The sequence below is a fragment of the Schistocerca gregaria genome, chromosome 4, assembly GCF_023897955.1.
Source record: "Schistocerca gregaria isolate iqSchGreg1 chromosome 4, iqSchGreg1.2, whole genome shotgun sequence".
Lineage (NCBI taxonomy): Eukaryota > Metazoa > Arthropoda > Insecta > Orthoptera > Acrididae > Schistocerca > Schistocerca gregaria.
Genome location: NC_064923.1, coordinates 562,449,051 through 562,466,892, shown reverse-complemented (window position 1 = coordinate 562,466,892; position 17,842 = coordinate 562,449,051). Strand labels below are relative to the sequence as shown.

The 17,842-nt window shown below is 37.5% G+C and overlaps 1 protein-coding gene across 3 annotated transcripts in view; it reads right to left on the bottom strand.

The window, feature by feature from the left end:
* Positions 1-17,842, bottom strand: part of LOC126268152 (xenotropic and polytropic retrovirus receptor 1) — a 237,758-nt gene that overhangs the window by 54,963 nt on the left and 164,953 nt on the right. For all 3 annotated transcript variants that reach the window (XM_049973695.1, XM_049973693.1, XM_049973694.1), the window contains exons 2-5: positions 12,382-12,471; positions 12,058-12,211; positions 11,721-11,968; positions 6,486-6,747 (exon numbers count right to left, since the gene is read on the bottom strand). In XM_049973695.1, the coding sequence (XP_049829652.1) occupies positions 6,486-6,747; positions 11,721-11,968; positions 12,058-12,211; positions 12,382-12,450 (733 nt within the window). In that variant the 5' untranslated portion in view covers positions 12,451-12,471. The remainder of the gene's footprint in view (positions 1-6,485; positions 6,748-11,720; positions 11,969-12,057; positions 12,212-12,381; positions 12,472-17,842) is intronic.

The following is a 17,842-nucleotide window of genomic DNA, read 5'->3' as shown; positions in this document are numbered from 1 at the left end:
CAGAGTAAAAATTCACATGTAAAATTAATAAATTAATTGTCACTAATTGTAATTTTTTATGTAGATATTTAGAAATCAATAGGCCTCCCACCCTATCCAGTTGAAAGCTGCCAATACGACTAATAAGATCTTCCATCAAATGTATTTCCACTCATTCCTCAATAACTGAATCGAGGCCAAGATTTCTGTGGCAGAACAACCCATAGAATTCCCTACAGCAAAACAGTGCTTGAATATGGCAGACTTACTGGGCTGCAAAAGCCAAATAGTGCACCTTTCACAGAGAGAAAGAGAGAGAGAGAGAGAGAGAGAGAGAGAGAGAGAGAGAGACCAATGTAGGCTATGCCACACTGGCAAGGTATTCTGTAGATTCCAGCCACCTCCAATCCAAGATCATCCTTTACCAATCTGAGAAGGGCATGTCGTCGTAGGCTGCTTTGGCATAATGTTTCCTTAGGAACTTGCCTAATTTCGACACAATATTGTCAACATATGGGAGGAATGCCCTGGACTTCAACCACTCCTCTTCCTCTTGCTCATGCGGCTGGTCATGTTTCTTCTTGTTTAAGGCAATGCTTACATGATGTTGAGAATATCCATTATCTTTGAACATAAATTGTTGGTGTTTCATGTCCTTGTGTCTATCAGACACTACATGTACCAACCATTTGAAGGATGTCCATAGTTAGTGAGAGGTCATGGTAGTCAGATGCCTGCAAATCCAGGTCTGTATGTGTGGGTTTACAGTAGATAGAATGCCTCAAGGATCCATCCACTTTCTGACTGACCAAGATGTGCAGAAATGGGAGACAGCTGTCCTTCTCCATCCCATTGTAAACTGGGTATTCTTGTGGATTGAATTCAAATGCTGCAAAAAAACATGACAGGTCTTCCTCACCACGGGGCCACACTACAAAAGTATCATCTACGTATCATCACATGCCTTTTGGTTTAAGTTTGGTTGAATCGGTGTCCTCTTCTCAAAATCTTCCAAAAAAAGACTTTGTTACCAGAGGGGAGAGAGGACTGCCTATGACAACACTGTCACTTTGTTCAAAATATTCACTGTTCAATAAATAGTAGGATAAGGTAATGTCATGATGAAATAAGAAAAGGTCATGATGAATTAAAAAAAGGTCATTACGAAACACCACTGTTACGTCAGCTATGAACTTACTGCTGGTGAGTGACAGTGAATCCACGAGAGAAACCCTAGTGAAGAGACAGATGACATCAAATCTTACTATTAAGTCCAATTCACTGAGTTGCTGTGACCTCAGTGTACTTACCAGAGTTGCAAAAACGACGTGAGACTTTCCCCACAGAAGGTATCAGTAGAGAGCAATATGCCTACCTAAGTAATATGCCAGAGCACCGATATTGCTCACAATAGCAGGTAATGGAAGACCTCCTTTGTGGATCTTTGAATGACCCAGGTACCAGAAGATTGGTAAAGACTTCACAAGAAGATTAGAAAGGAAAATGACAGTGCTGTTGAATTCTTTTGTTCTGCAGAAGTTGCAAAAAGATTAAGACCTCACAGCTCTGTTCCACCAAGTTCGTACAGTCTTCCAAAGATCCACAAAGAAGGTCTTCCATTATGTCATCATGCCCTTTTCTCAACCTACTTTCTATTCAACAGTGAAAATTTAATCACATTGCTGGTGTTGCCATGGGTAATCCTCTCTCCCCTCTGGTAGAAAACTCTTGTGGATGACTTTAAGGAGAGGGCACTTGATATGGCTGAACTTAAACCAAAAGTCTCCCTATCATATGTGGATGATATTTTTATAGTTTGGCCCCATGGTAAAGAAGAACTGTCACATTTTTTGCAGAACCTGAATGCACCCCATGAGAATATTCAATTCATGATGGAAATAGAGAAGGGTGGCTATCTGCCATTTCTGAACATGCTGGTCGGATGTAAATGGGGAAACCTGTCTACTATATAGCCCACATACACAGATCTGAATTTGCAGGCATCTAGCTGCCATCACATGTCACAAACTATGGGCACACTTCAAACAATGGTGCACCAAGCACATGTTGTGTCTGATAAAGACAATCTTGGAAAGGAATTGGAACACCTGCAGTCTGTGTTCAAAGATAATTGATATTCGCCACATCACATCAGCATGGCTTTAAGGAGGAGGAAATGTGACCACCCACATGAGCAAGAGGAGAAGGAGTGCTTCGAGTCCAGGGTATTCCTTCCAAATGTCAGCAATATTTCGTTGAAATTAGGCAGATTCCTAGGGAAACATTATGTCAATGTAATCTTCTGGCCACCTACAAAGATTTCCACGTTCTTGGCTCAGTAAAGGATGCTGGGATGTGATTGCAGATGGCTGGAATCTTAGAAAATACCTTGTCAGCATGGCAAAGCCTACATTGGTCAGACAACACACACACACTACATGAAAGGTGCGTTGAACATGATTGCTATACTCACCTTTCACAGCCCAATAAGTCTGCCATATTCAAGTATTTTGTTTCCATAGGGAATGTGTAGAAATGCTTGCAATCTTATTGCACTATTATTATTTCACATTTCTTTTTCAAAAATGGATTCTTTAGCCAAATCTCTCTTGTGAACACATCATGAGAACACTATCAGGCTAATTGATTAAAAACCTGAAATTGAACAAGATGGTGCTATGATTACCCAAGGGACTTACAACAAGGTTAAAACACTGGCTAGCCAGGTTTAGGTTTTCATAATTCAGTCAAGATGAATGCTGGGATTGTTGCCTCGAAATTGACATGACCAATTTTCTTATTTCCGAGATTCTATTCAGTTTGAATAAGCTTATTGTAGACTGGATATTAAGCTCCAATAAATCTTTTTCTTTTTGTAACTATTGTACAACAGAAAACAATCATCAGAAAATAGCAGGAAAAAATCCTATTAATAGGTGTTAATAAATGGAGGATGAGGCATATGAGCAAATGAAGGAAGCTGAGGAAGGAACTTAGAGTCTAATGACCTTTTGTCATTGCACTCACTAAAATGATGAAATATAGTGGTTGATCAAAAAGTTTCAATTTAAGTGCATTGCCGCAGCATATATGTGGCACAACTTGACTAGAAGAAGGGATCGGTTGGTAGGACATGTGCTGAGGCATCAAGGGATCAACAGTTTAGTACTGGAGGCAACATGGAGGGTAAAAATCGTAGAGGGAGACCAAGAGATGAATATACTAAGCAGATTCAGAAGGATGTAGGCTGCAGTAGGTACTGGGAGATGAAGAAGCTTGCACAGGATAGAGTAGCATGGAGAACTGCATCAAACCGGTCTCAGGACTGAAGACCACCACAACACGACAACATACGCAATGTAGCATGACTCTGATGAGGGTATATATGCACTGACATGCAGGGAAGGGATTAATATGTCATTCAGGTCTTTCTGACATGCATATGCGAAATGTGAACTATGCCAAAGTTATTAGCACTTGTGATTAAACAGGACCAATGTGCTGTTAATCTTTTCTTGCCTGCCAAAGGGTAGATGCCAGTAGACATTCACTGGAGAGTGAAAAATTTGTATGGGGCAGAATTTTTGTCAAAAACCACCACTGTGGACTGGTGTGCCAGGTCCCATGCAGCTCACAATTGGATAGAAGACACTGCTGGATCTAGGAGGATAGCTCCCACTGGATGACTCTAGTCCCTGACCTATTGTCCTGATACCTCCCCATGTGAATATCATGCCATCAGTCCCTTAGAAAAAGGCCTTGATGGATCAATTATTCCTGTTGGATGAATAGGTGCAGCATGTAGTTACAGATTTCTTCATGGAACAGGACACAGTGTTTTAGCAAATGGGTATCTTCAATCTGATGCATCAGTGGGATGATTGCCTCAATGATCATGGCAGTTTTGCCTGACTGGGTTACCATTTCTGGATTCTACGACCTTTGATTGGAAACTTTTTAATCATTCCTTATATCTCAATTGGGCAACATTGGAAGGAGAAACCTGCCATGGTCTGGAGTGAAGAACACGCACAAAAGACAAAACTGCTCTCCACACAACCACACAAGTTATTCAGATAAGTTATTAGACACTCCTTAAGTGAGCACTCTGGTCTCTTTGGGGTGTTGTACATAGAGTAGAATTTGTACCAGATAATCATATGCACCTCCATCGCTGACATAGGTCATGTTGTTTACCGAATGAGGTGGCACAGTGGTTAGCACTCTGGACCCGCATTCAGAAGCACAATGGTTCAATCCCGTGTCTGGCCATCCTGATTTAGGTTTTCTGTGATTTCCCTAAGTCACTTCAGGCAAATGCTGGGATGGTTCCTTTGAAAGGGCACGGCCAACTTCCTTACCCCTCCTTCCCTAATCCGATGAGACTGATGACCTCGCAGTTTGGTCTCCTTCCAAAATCAACCCAACTCATGGTGTTAAAATGGTGAGATGCGCCAGTTAGTTTTGCAGAATTGCTGGTAAGATAGGTCAATGTGGAGAAGTGAGTGAATGGCAGACAGGAGCCAGCATGTTTGGACATGCCCCTGACCACACTGTAAATTAAGTTATCTAATTTGCTGCTGTATCAGTGCAGACCGGTCAACATTTCTACAAGGAATTGTGTATCACTCACAGCCTTGTAGCATGGCTTAAGAACAGTGGACTGGAGATGTGTGTCACACCTTGACAGTTGCAGCTGATTTCAAGTGTAAAGGAATTGTTGCTGATAGTGATAAGAGGTTCATTTCAACCACTTTCTGAGTGGACACTGTAAAGGGAACAGCATTCATTGGACATTTGAAGATAGGTACCTCACAATAGCCCTTGCTCTCAGCATCAGTGGACCAAACAATTCAGAAACTGATCAGTAGCTGACTTGAACGTATGCAGTGTTGCCTGAATGGTCACAATTTTACCTCTTTTCAAATGATACAAGGCATCAAGTGCACTAACTGCCCAGAAAAGCATTTAAATCATGATGTGTGGGGAATTGACAAGTAGCTCAACCTGGTAGTGGTTCTGCAATGTTTTCAGGGTATTTTTCTGCAATGACTTGGGTTCACTCCTTCATGTTACTGTGAATGTGAAGCAGGTGTTTATTTCACCATTCTCAATGACCAAGTGCTGCCCCTCCTTCTAGATCTTCATGATAGCTTTACTAAATACAGTCCATCATCCAAGATAAAAACTACCATGTTCCCAGAGCTGTACACACATGTTCCAGGTGTGACAAACACTCAGGCACCCTGTTGCATATTGTCAGGCCCACAAAATTATCTGGTCATAACCCCACAGAAAATGTCTGGGTACCATTCACAATAGCAGGTGAAATGGAGCAATCAATATCCCCACCATTTCATAGCTAATCATCCATGGATGGCTTCATGCAGATATAGTACTCCTGAAGAGAGTTAAAGGCAATCTCCCTTTCTGGACTGGTACCACTATAAAGGCTAGAGGTGGTGGTAGGTGGTATTAGTGAGATGTCTCCTGGGGATTACTAATTGTTTGATCTTGTTTACTTAGTTATTTAGAGTTCGAACCTATGTTGCTCTTTTGTTTTGCTTTTTTACTCTCTCTTCCGTTTTGTTTCCTTCCCTAAATCCTACATCTTCTTTTAGTTTTTTAATACTTAGTCAATGTTTACTGATAACTGATAACTGCCGCAAGAATTAGTGTTATGATTAATTTCTTATGATATTAATCGTTTGAGAATCACTTTCTCCATACTATACCCAACTGTAAAAATACTAATTCTTGAATTTAAGATTTCATTGCTTACCAGTATATTTTGTATGTGTCCCACTATTATTTATCAATGATTGTTTTATTCGGTATCCTCAGTAGTTTTAATAGCTTAAGGCACAGCATCGCCCCTTAAGTTTACTGTTACACTTTCATAGAGTAAGGCTACCAGGTCACTACACACAAAATGTTTGACTTGGCACATTATATCAGCTAGTCAAATAGCAGTGATTCAAAAATTCCAGTCTCGTGCTGTTTGGTTTGATGATAAACATGTACTAGCAGTCAAAGAGCACAAATATTAACCATTAACAGCCTTACTGCCAAGCTGTAAGAAAAATTTAAATGATTCTGTAGACGTTATTCCACATTTACTGGTATTTGCAAGAAGCCAAATAAATGTCTCCACCATGGGTTCAGTTAAGAGATATGGCACAATACTTTGATAGTGTCTATCTAATACATTTCCTGCTAATATTTTGCATTAAAAATAAAAATAAAATTACAGTAACACACTGAGAGAAATGTGTAGTATTCATTGCTTTAATTTTGAATTGATAAGTGCTTGTCTGCACTAGGTTGTTGTTTAAAGTTTCAATAAAAATGTGACTTTCATTTGCAATAATAGTCTGAACGTTTTGGGATGTGTGCTAATCTTGCATCTCAGTGGTTTTTAACTTGCTTTTTGTAAAATAATGTAATATTTAGATTTTGTATTTATAGATTATTACAGTTTTATGAGAACTGAAAATTATTCCAACCTGAAAGCACAACAGCAAGAAAAAGCACTATGAAGGAGCCGGAGAAGAGACCCACTTTGAAAGTAATCCAGGGGCTTCGTTGCTCTCCAAGAGGTGGTACACGCAGCCGTTTCATAGCTCTCTGTCGATCACCACCCTCTAGTTCCAGAGTCACAGTTCCTTCTGTTTCTGTGATTAATCGATCAATATCTTTGTTGGTGTATATGTGTGATGTTTCCACATTTTCCTGTCTCCATCTTGCTCCAGAGTCAACTGACAGCAGCTACAATGAAGTGACAGTATAATGACAGAGATCTTATCAGCACAAATAAATTTATTAGAAAGTTTTATTGTACAAAAAGTGTTCCTTTTGTATTTTTGAGGCAAATCAAAGTACCATAAAACCAAGAAATGTCAGTTTTAATATTTACAATAAATCTTCAATAAATTTGGTAAAGGTGGAGTTCCTTACCATGGGATGCATTCTGTGGCTGTCATCAGTTGGTAAGGAACTGTCCTATGTACATCTTTAGAATTCCATATCCAGTAACATTTTTTAACTAAAGTCACATGGCAATCTGGGATAGAGCTGAGAAAGGAAAAGGTTTTTGTTGGTTGTCATAAGGACTCAGATATGGCAAGTTAGGTTGTGTTCACTTTACAGAATAAAATGTCATATTTTGCCAAGAAAAGATGGAAAAGATAATTTATATTGTAGGGAAATCAGACAACATAGTATCTTACATAGTATATGTACACATTGATTCTAACATCCTAGTTTTGCTCGATCTTACCTGTTAACTGGCTACTATTAAATCAATTGAAAGTGAATATTAGATATGACTTTCTAACAAGGTTGTTAATTTTGTGAATCCAGTTCATAATTAGAAAGAAGAAGAAGAAGAAGAATGGCCATAATGACAGTGAGCAAAGCTGGATGGTGGTCAAGGTATAAAAGTTTAGGTAAAGCATAGTGGTCATAGAAAGAAAGTGAGGGAGGAAGAAATCAAAAGTCACAGAGACAATTACATGTGGGCAAAAACTTTTAATACAGTGTGGACACCTAGGCAAGATGATGATGTGTAATGCTCCACAGTAGGCTGTGTATGTGGTTGAAAACTGTAGTCTGACAAGATGATCACCAATAAACAAATAGCATGGTATTGTGCATGAAGTATTATGGATTAGACAGATTTGTGCTTCTGAAGTAAATTTTGTTATGGCTTCCTTAGAATCCTGTCTTGCCATCAGCTTTCATCCATCACAGTAAGTAAAACATGCATACTTCATTATAGTTCTAACACAAAACATTTATCAGTGCAGTGATCTGTGCATTGATGTGAGCATCAAGAAATTGTCTGGGAAGTTTTGTTAGCTAAATTCATCACCATGTTTTTGAAGTGATACACTCTACATCTCTTATACTGGTCAGTCTATAGGCAAATCCTAATTTGGAAAGTTATGTTGCCTGTCTATCAGATGTGCTCATATCAGTTGCTGCAATCCTTCACTATTCTAAATTTGATTGATTCTGCTTTTATTTCTTGACATACCTTCATTTTCTTCTCATAATTTCATTTCTGCAGATTTTATTACATCTACAGTTTTTTCCATGCACCCAAAAATATCACAGGGGATTGCTGGAAGATTGATAGTTTTATAAAACTGTACTCTTTTTTTTGCCTGGTCTTATTTTTTAATGTTATGTGGATGATAGGACACAATCTTAAATTAATCATTAGTTACTTGATCCACCGACCCAGACATGGTTATATATAAGCCTCTGTCCAGATTACTCTACATATACACACTTCTTGGCTTGTAACAATGTTAACATTTGTACATCTCTTACCAATATCTCCATATAACATAAACATCATGTCTTATTTCTCCAGGCCTCATGCCTGGTACAGTTCTCCTCAAATATTGTCTCAAGATTATATTTATGACCACACCAATGTGGTCTTTTCTTTTGGTTATTAAAATTTCATCATTTTTTATTTTGGTTGCTCTTATAAAATCTATTAGATGTATAGGGCTCTTATAGCTTTTATTAATTTTCTAGGATACCCATTACTTTTCTTTGCAGTTGAAAGTTTATTTCTGTTTACATTATCCAATTCATTTATGAATTTTATAAAATGTATGTGTGAATGTAACTTGACTCATAATGTTGTCTCAATTAGCTTTTGTAGACGAAGCACAGTCTGTAGTTGACAGTCCCTTCATAGGTTCAGCGTGTTCACATCAGCAAGAACTTCAGAAATTGTTATAAGTTTGATGTTTATTACTATATAAAGTGTTGAGAACATGGTCATTAAACTTACCTTTCTTGAACAAAGGTAATACTAATCTTTTTTCCATGCATCAATTATTTTACTACCTTACCAGCACTGATGATAACTAACAAGGTGTAGCATCTGGGTGTGTCACATATGTTTCTTCCATTCCCTTTTCACCCTTGTTAAGGTGTTTACTCCATTTGACCTACAAATTTGTCCCATGTGTGTTGTGCTTCTTTGATTACTTTTTTGGCATATTCTTTTTTCTTTCTTTTCTGTATATTCTGAATTGTGTGTGTTTTTTTAGTGGTTCTCCAATTTTCTGTATTCAGAAAAACAGATAATTTATGCTTCTTATGTTGTTCTTTTTCCTGAGGGCTTCGATTACATCTTACCTACGTGATAGCACATCATCTCCAAATAATTTTGGCAACCTTTTACAGTAAATATTCCTTCAAACTTGCTACGCTTTCTTGTTGTAGTAAGTGCACTTGCACTTCGTGCTCTTCATCTATCTGGTGGACAGTGTTGTTGAGCTTCATGTTTATTCCATCCCCCCCCCCCCCCCCCAAAAAAAAAAAAATAGGACAGAACTCAGAGCGTACTTGCAAATACTACTACAGTGGTACCCACCTGAAGATGGCCAGAAGACTCTCTGCACCCAAATATCGTGGCAGGACATTACTGACATCTGGCGGTTCTCCTGTGTTTTTATAGAACAGGACACCTTTTACTATTAGTAGGCCTTACTGCCACAGCTTTTAAAACTCCTTAAAAATCTGCACATCTCTGAATTGAGTCTTGAGTTTGTCATATATTAGAAAATAATGTATACTTGTAAATATACCTTCTCCAAAAGAAGATATTTGTGATTCATGCAACTAAACTGTTTAACTTCATTGTCATTGTTTTTGTAATGACCCTCCTTGAATGTCCATGTTGCAATAAAACTGCCCATAGCATTAAATGTTTGTATTATTAATCTAACAATGGAAAGTCCAGTTTGGAATGTCAACAATATTGTTAAAAGGGAGACTGCTACTCACCATAAAGATGGCACATTGAGTGAAGACAGTCACAACAAAAGTACGGTTACAAATTGAGCTTTCGGCCAAAGCCTTCTTCTTTTCTGAAGAAGAAAGCTTTAGCTGACAGTTAAATGTACATAAGTCTTTTCATTGTGCCTTTCTGCAACTCAAAGTGTAATTGTTACTGTGAGTAGAAATCTATCCTTTTCATAATATTAATCTTTCATAGCAGATGTTTGCAGGTTATCAGTCTCTTCTATCTTGGTCTCTTCAGGGACATATATTTGTACTTTGGTAACCTCTATTTACTAATGATGTAATCATTTAGTTCTTTGATTCCTTTGCGTTTTTCTTTGTTTTTGTTGGGACTGCAACTGGTACATTTCCTTCTTCAGCTTTCTTTCCAGTTCCATTTATTTAGATTTGAGTTTCCTCATATTCCAGGTGACATTATTCGATCTGCTTATTGCTATACTGGTGATCTTCACAAAAGTGATTGGCAACCTTCTGGGCACCTCAGCCAAGTGTGCAGCCTACATGGCCCACGCACACCTCACCAGCATGGACTCGCTCCATTGCAGTAATGGACAGATGCCAGGTAGTAGTTCCAGTGCTAGTAGAGGCTGCCACTTCCAAAGGAACTATGCACATCTGCCTCACACATGACTAGAAAATAGTGATGTGAGTATTCTGCCATTGAGCACTGTAAAGGTTGGCCCCAGAGCTACACAAGACAGTTCTTCTAGGGTTGAGAGCCTCTCCTAGCCCCATCATCTTATGACACTCACAAAGCCCATCATAGGAACCAATGCCACTGTATTCAGCCTTCATTGTTGTTATCTTGGTGCAATCAGACTGTATCCACGATAGATTTTGCTGTTCATATGCTTGGTGTTATTATGGACAGCTTATTCGGACTTAGAATATTTTCCATACAAGTGTATTTGTCTATGAAGATCCTAATTTTGTTACTTTGTCAGATTCTGGAATCACCACACTGTCAAGTCTTCACACCTATGAGACACTGTAATGGTGATTTTGTTATCATCATTGAAGCAGATGTTTCTTTCATTGGTCAATAAACTTTGTAAACTTGATCACCGTTTCCCTGTGTCAGTGTGAGTGACCCATCATGTATGATTCAAGTTCTCTTGTCCTTTCCACCCTTTGGTCACTAATTTTTAAAACAATTGCCAGGAAATGTTTTATAACTCTTGTTGGCAGTTTAAATGAGGAACTGTGCTCTAAGTACTGAATGCTAACCTACAAAAGTTGCTGACAGACTGCACAAACTGCCACTTTCATTGTCATAATAGCCATATTGCCTGAAATGTAACATGAGTTAGTGCCTAAACTTTCCTGGTCTCTATATTTGGTCCCTTCAGATTTTTCTCTGAATCACACGACGTACCTACTGTAAATATGTTTAGCATTTGATGCTATTACTTTTAAATACACACTCAAAAGCTACAATATGATTGTGGAATTTTAAAGATTACATTGAGGGATAAAAAACAACTTTTACAAAGGACATGTTCTGTTATTTATTTATACTTACATATATAGCAACACTGTTATTGCAAAAAAATTGTAAATAAAAATAGATAGTTTTTTTAAAATGTAAATTTAGCTTCCTTTGAGGAACTTATTTTTAGAGCAATTAAGAATGTTAAACCTTAGTAAAGTAATGATAACCGAAAACTATAAAATATTCTGTTTAATGATGGTGTTTGACTTTTCATCTGTAACATTGCACATTATTTCATAAAATGATACAGATCCTTAAATATAAATAAAGGCACAACATGTTATTATAGACAGAAAGGAAATGCATTCTTTTTAAAGAGAGCACTCAGTACCACAGGCGTAAATATTTTCTGACAGTCTGATTTCATTATATTATACCAAAAGTCACACATTTTGAGAAACAGCACGGTGTTACTCACCTTATCATGTTTTTTGAGGATCTTCCGAAATCCTGTGAAATTCAAAGTCTGATAGTTTTGCAGGAGGATCAAGCTTAGGTAAAATTCACTAAATGCAAGCTTCAGCTCTTGTACTTTCCTTGCAGGAAGACTAGGCTTAGCTTCATTTGACCTGAAGACTGATTTGCTGACTTTGCCATCTACAAGTGCAGCTGTTTTGAGTTCACTCTGTAATGCAGCAAATTTTCGTGTAGCTTCGGCTAATTTTTCTGCAAATAAAAAACACATGGCTGTCGGTTTCTTTCATTTTTCTTTCAGAGAAACAAGATGAGAAAACAAATCACTATTTTGTTATTACCAGAATAGAAAGTATTGATTTTCTTCAGTTCATTGTCACAGTACTGGAAAAAGTGATCATCAAAATTGGCAAAATGCCTTGTGAGAACCTCAGGCTCCACAAGTTCTGCTGAAGGTGCTTCCTCTACGGTGTTATAGAGCATCATTTTCATTTCCTGCAAGAAGATGCCCCACAGAATGTTGCGAGATATATTTGAAAGTCTAGACCAACAACTAACACCTTAAAAAAAGAAAACTATTTATACAATGTCAAGTAAAGTAGTACTTAGAAAACTGAGCATCCATCACCATGTAAAGAATGATAATATTAATGTAAGGAACTGACCTCATAGCTAATGTACTGCTTTCGCCATTCTGGAGTAATATGAGCTGCCAAGTGCTCGGCAAACTTCATTGTGATGTTTATTCAAGCATCCTGTTATTGAAAAATAGTCACACAGTATAATATATGCTGTACATCACACAAATTCATATAATATTCTATGATACTGCGGAGGTTATTGTGTAAAGAATAGTAACTGAACAGCAGAAAGAGTATTTGAAGAGTGTAGATAAAGTCATTTGGAGGAGGAAAGAACATACAAAGAATATTCTGTTTGGAGTCTTTTCCTATAGCAAATTTTACACTTATAATAATAATAATAATAATAATAATAATAATAATAATAATAATAATTATTATTATTATTATTATTATTATTATTATTTCAATCATGAACATAAGATTTTCTTTCAACATTCATAAATGGATATTCTCAAGAACACTGCCAAGTGTGTTGCCCCATCGAATTCAATGGTTTCATCAGATCACTGAAGTTAAGCAACATTAGAAGTGGCTGGCACTCGAGTGGGCAATCAACTGGGAGTGGAGGGGGTTGTAGGGGGGGGGAGGGGAAGGGGAGGGGGGGGGGGAGAGATACACCATGTTGTGTTAGTTACTTTCCTTTTGTCTTTAAGGCAAAGTAGAGGAGAGGTGATGGCATAAAGACCCTAACAGCTGGTCTTGGCGTCAATATCCTGGATTAAATTCCAAACTTCTCTGTAGGAGTGAGGGCATGTGGTACTGTTGGTTGCGATCTATCTGCCAGAGGGAGACACTAAGCTCAGCAACCCTTTGGTGCTAATTGAGAGGATTAGGCAATGTGCGAGCAGTGGGTTGCACCCTTTCCCTTTGTCTGTCATCAGCATCCAACACCAACCTCCACATCACATACACACATAACAGTCACCTACATAGACACACTTAAATACATTGTGTGTGTGGGCTAGGAAAAACATTTCCAATTAGGCAGCTGAAACTGCCCTTCAGGGTCTCCCAGCAGACAGTGCAAAATGACATTACTTTCATTCAAACAGAGTTATCGCTACAACTAAATACAGGTTTTTTGATGAGGGTTGCAGAAACATTCATGCAAATGCCGTCCCCCCCCCCCCTCCCTCCCCCGGATGAGTTCCACTATATTCAATATTCTGTTGTCTTGTTAGTGTTTTATTTGACTGCCAATTGAGCTTCTTTTCATGTTCCTTTAACAAAGATACTGTGTTCTTATTACGTACGAAAGAGAGACAGAATGGTTCACTTTCGATGGGTGATGTTGATATCAAGATCCAATTAGCTGACATGTAATATGTCAGTCTCTAGCACTGAGTGAAAGAAATTTAAAAATTCACTGTCTGAATAAGTTTTCATTCCGAAACATATTCTTCAAATTTAGAAATTTAACATCATATGCTGTTATCTTATTTTAGGTGCACCAAAAGGTATTATGACTTTTCATATGCTGAATCTGTGCTGACCAACATTTCGTTTTTGATTTCTTCATATTTTTACTGCAACCATTTTGCTTTCACTTCCTTGCATTTGCTGTTGACTTATAGTGTCAATATTCTGTTCCTTTCTTGAATATTTTTCTCTCCCCTCATTTTGTCAGTTATTAATAGGGTAGTTAATAGTTAAGGGTAAAGTTGGTGGCAGACTCCAGTATATTGGTACTGAGAAAATGTAGTCAGGGTATGAAGGAGTTTGCTTACAAAACTCTGGTAAACCCATCCTAGAAGATTGCTACTTGGTATGTGTCCCACACAGTTGAGCAGATTGTAACCAAGCCTGCATTATCATTATTACTGTCTTTCTGGTTAATATACAATATGAACAACATGGATCCCAAAACATTTCATTGTGGCATCTTAAATCCAGTCACAAATCTTTTTGGTACTCTATGTACTTGTGTTACTAAGCATTGGTATGTTACTTAGTTGAATGATTCCCAGAACTCAATGAATACTGCATCTGCCTGACTGCATGCCTTGATCCATGGCTTTCAGGATGACATGTGAAAAATATGCAAGTTGGATTTTGCATGAGTCACATTTGTGGAAGCCATGCTATATGGCAAAGAGGAAGACTTTCTGCTCAAGGTACAGTTGTGGACTCAGTATATTTTCTAAGATTCTACAACAGATGGCCGATAAATATATTGGACAGTAATTTTGCGTTGCTCACTCCTGCACACCTTTTTGTTGACAGGTGTGGCATCTATATCTATGCTCTGAAAACCACTGTGAAGTGCATGGCGCAGGGTATGTCACATTGTATGAGTTATTGAGCTTTTTCCTGTCCCATTCACACATGGACTGCAGAAAGAATGTTTGTGTAAATGCTTCTGTATGAACTGTAATTAATCTAATCTTGTCATAATGATCACTATGGGAGAGATATGTAGGAGATTCTTGTATATTCATAGAGCTGTCACTTAAAGATGACTCTTGAAAGTTTCTGACCACAAATAACATATCATCAAGAACACAGTTTGGATTTCTGAATGGTTCTGATATCAAAAAGGCTGTTTACACCTACAGTGAAAATGTGCTTAATTCATTAAATAACAAGTTACAAGCAGCAGTATTTTCTGTGATTTGCCAAAGGCATTTGATTGTATTAATCACAACATCCTTTTAAATAAATTAGAATTCTATGGTGTCACGGGCAGTGCTGCAAAATGGTTCAAGTCATACCTCGCCAACAGGAAACACGGGGTGTCAGTGCAAGGGACTAGTGAATCAAGTCATCAGTCATCATCAGAATGGGAAGAAATTACATGTAGTGTCCCACAAGGATCCATCTTAGGGCCATTGCTTTTTCTTGTGTACATTAATGATCTCTTATCAGTTACACTGCCAGAAGCAGAGTTCATTTTGTTTGTAGATGACACAAGTATTGCAATAAATAGTATGTCGAGTGCAGTTATAGAAAGATCTGCTAATGATATTTTCATGGATATTAATAAATGGTTTGAAGCTAACTCACTGACTTTAAACTTCAAAAAGACTCACTATATGCAGTTCAGAACCTGTAAGACGTTTCCACCCAGCATATGCATAAAGTACGAAGAAGAGCAGATAGAAGAGGTTGACAGTCTTAAATTCTTGGGATTACAACTTGATAATAAATTCAGTTGGGAGGATCACACCACAGAACTGCAGAAATGCCTTAACAAATCTGTATTTGCAATTCGAGTGTTAGCAGACATAGGCTACATAAAAGTGAAAAAGCTTGCATACTTTGCCTACTTTCATTCCATAAAGTTTTCAGAATCCAAAAGTGTGTAATATGTATTATTTGTGGAGTAAATTCATGGACATCCTGTAGAAACCTCTTCAAAGAACTGGTTATACTAACTATTGCCTCTCAGTATATTTACTCCTTAATGAAATTTGTCCTAAATAATATATCTCTTTTTCCAACAAACAGCTCAGTTCATACATACAATACCAGGAACAAAAATTATCTGTACAAGGGCTTAAAAGCACTTACTTTAGTTCAAAAAGGGGTCAACTACTCAGGAACACCCATCTTCAATAATTTACCAGCAAACATAAAAAATTTAGTTACAAATAAAGATCAGTTTAAAAGGAGCCTGAAAGACTTACTAGTGGCCAACTCTTCTACTTCATTGACGAATTTTTTACTAGAAAGAAATGATATATATATTCATACTATTAGTTTAGTTATTTCAGCTTTAAAAAAGTGACATGTTCCACATCCACGAGGATCTTCTCAACACGGATCAATGGAATGAAAAACTAATCTAATCTGTCAGTAGACTTTCTCATAACAGTTTCCATCTACACTTTCTTTCGACTGGTGAGCACAGTCTGTCTGTTTGAGTGAACTACAGTACATTATTTTTAAAAGAGGAGCCAGCTCTAGTACAGAACTTGTTCAGAATCTGATAGAGATTATGTCAGGACCTGGAGCTTTGTTCAGTTTTAGTGGTTTCTGTTGTTTCTCAACATCAATGACACTAATACTTTTATCACTCATCTTAGTAGTGGTGCAAGAACTAAACTGGGAATGAGACAGCACACTCTGATTTTTCTTATACAGGAATATTTGAAAATATGGTACATCATTTCCACTTATGCTTTGCTTTCATAAATTACAGTTCCTGTGTCACCCATAGGTATCTGGACACAAACTTTAGTGTCTCGTTATGGACAACCAGTATTTCTTTGTTTTTTGTAGAGGTTTTTCAATAAGATTCTACTATTTTAGTCATCTAAGACATTGTGGATTGCATGTTTGCTAACTTGAGTGTTTCTGCTAGCTTCTATCTATCTATAGTGCTCTGACATTTTCTACAATTACTGTGTAGCAGTCTCTATTCCTTTAGAAGTTTCTTTATAGAGGCTATATACCTTGCATGATCTCTCCCATCACAAACTGTTCCATTCAGTGCTTAGTCAATAACCTGGAGATAAATATTTCAAGTTACTCTTTGTGTAGTTTATTGAACAAATAAATCCTTCTACTTGTTTCAGTCACCATTTGTACTTTGGTAATCATAGTTACTATTACTGCCTCATGAGTGGATGTCTGGACACCCAAACTCCAGGCAGGATAAAACTGTGTGCTGGATTGGAATTTGAACCTGATACTTCTGCCTTTTGTGGGAAAGGGCTCTACCACCAAGCATGACTCATGACGCATCCAAACAGCTTTACTTCTTCCAGTACTTCAGCTCCAAAGAAAAGGTCCCAGGTTTGATTCTAGGTCTGACACACAGTTTTAATTTGCCAGGAAGTTTCATATCAGTACACATTCCACTGGTGAATGAGAATTCATTCTGTTCTGAACAACCTGTTCTAAGTACATCTACACCTCTATCTATATGGCATAGGGTTAATCAAACCACCTTCATGCTATTTCTCTATCATTCCACTCTTGAACAGGGCACAGGAAAAATGAACACTTGAATCTTTCTGAGCAAGCTCTGATTTATCTTATTTTATGATGATGATCATTTCTCCCTATGTAGATGGGTGCCAACAAAATGTTTTCACACTGAGGGGAAATTTCTGATTGAAGTTTCATAATAAGGTCCTTCTGCAATTACATATGCCTTTTTTTTTTTAATGATTGCCAGGCCAATTTTTTTTCATATCCACGGAAGACTCTCCCCTATTTCATGATAATATAAAACAAGCTGCCTTTCTCTGGACTTTTTTGATGTCCTCCATCAATCCTATCTGATGCAAATCTCACACAGTATAGCAGTACCCCCGAATAGGGCAGACAAGCTTACTGTAAGCATTCCCTTTAACGAATCTGTTGCATTTTCTAAGTGTTCTGCCAATAAATCACAGACTTTTGTTTACTTTCCCTCAAGATTACCTATGTGATCATTCCAGTCTAAACTGTTTGTAATTGTAATCCTAAGTATTTAGTTGAATTTACAGCCTTTAGATTTCTAGACTTCAAGAAGAATATAATAATTCCAATCCCA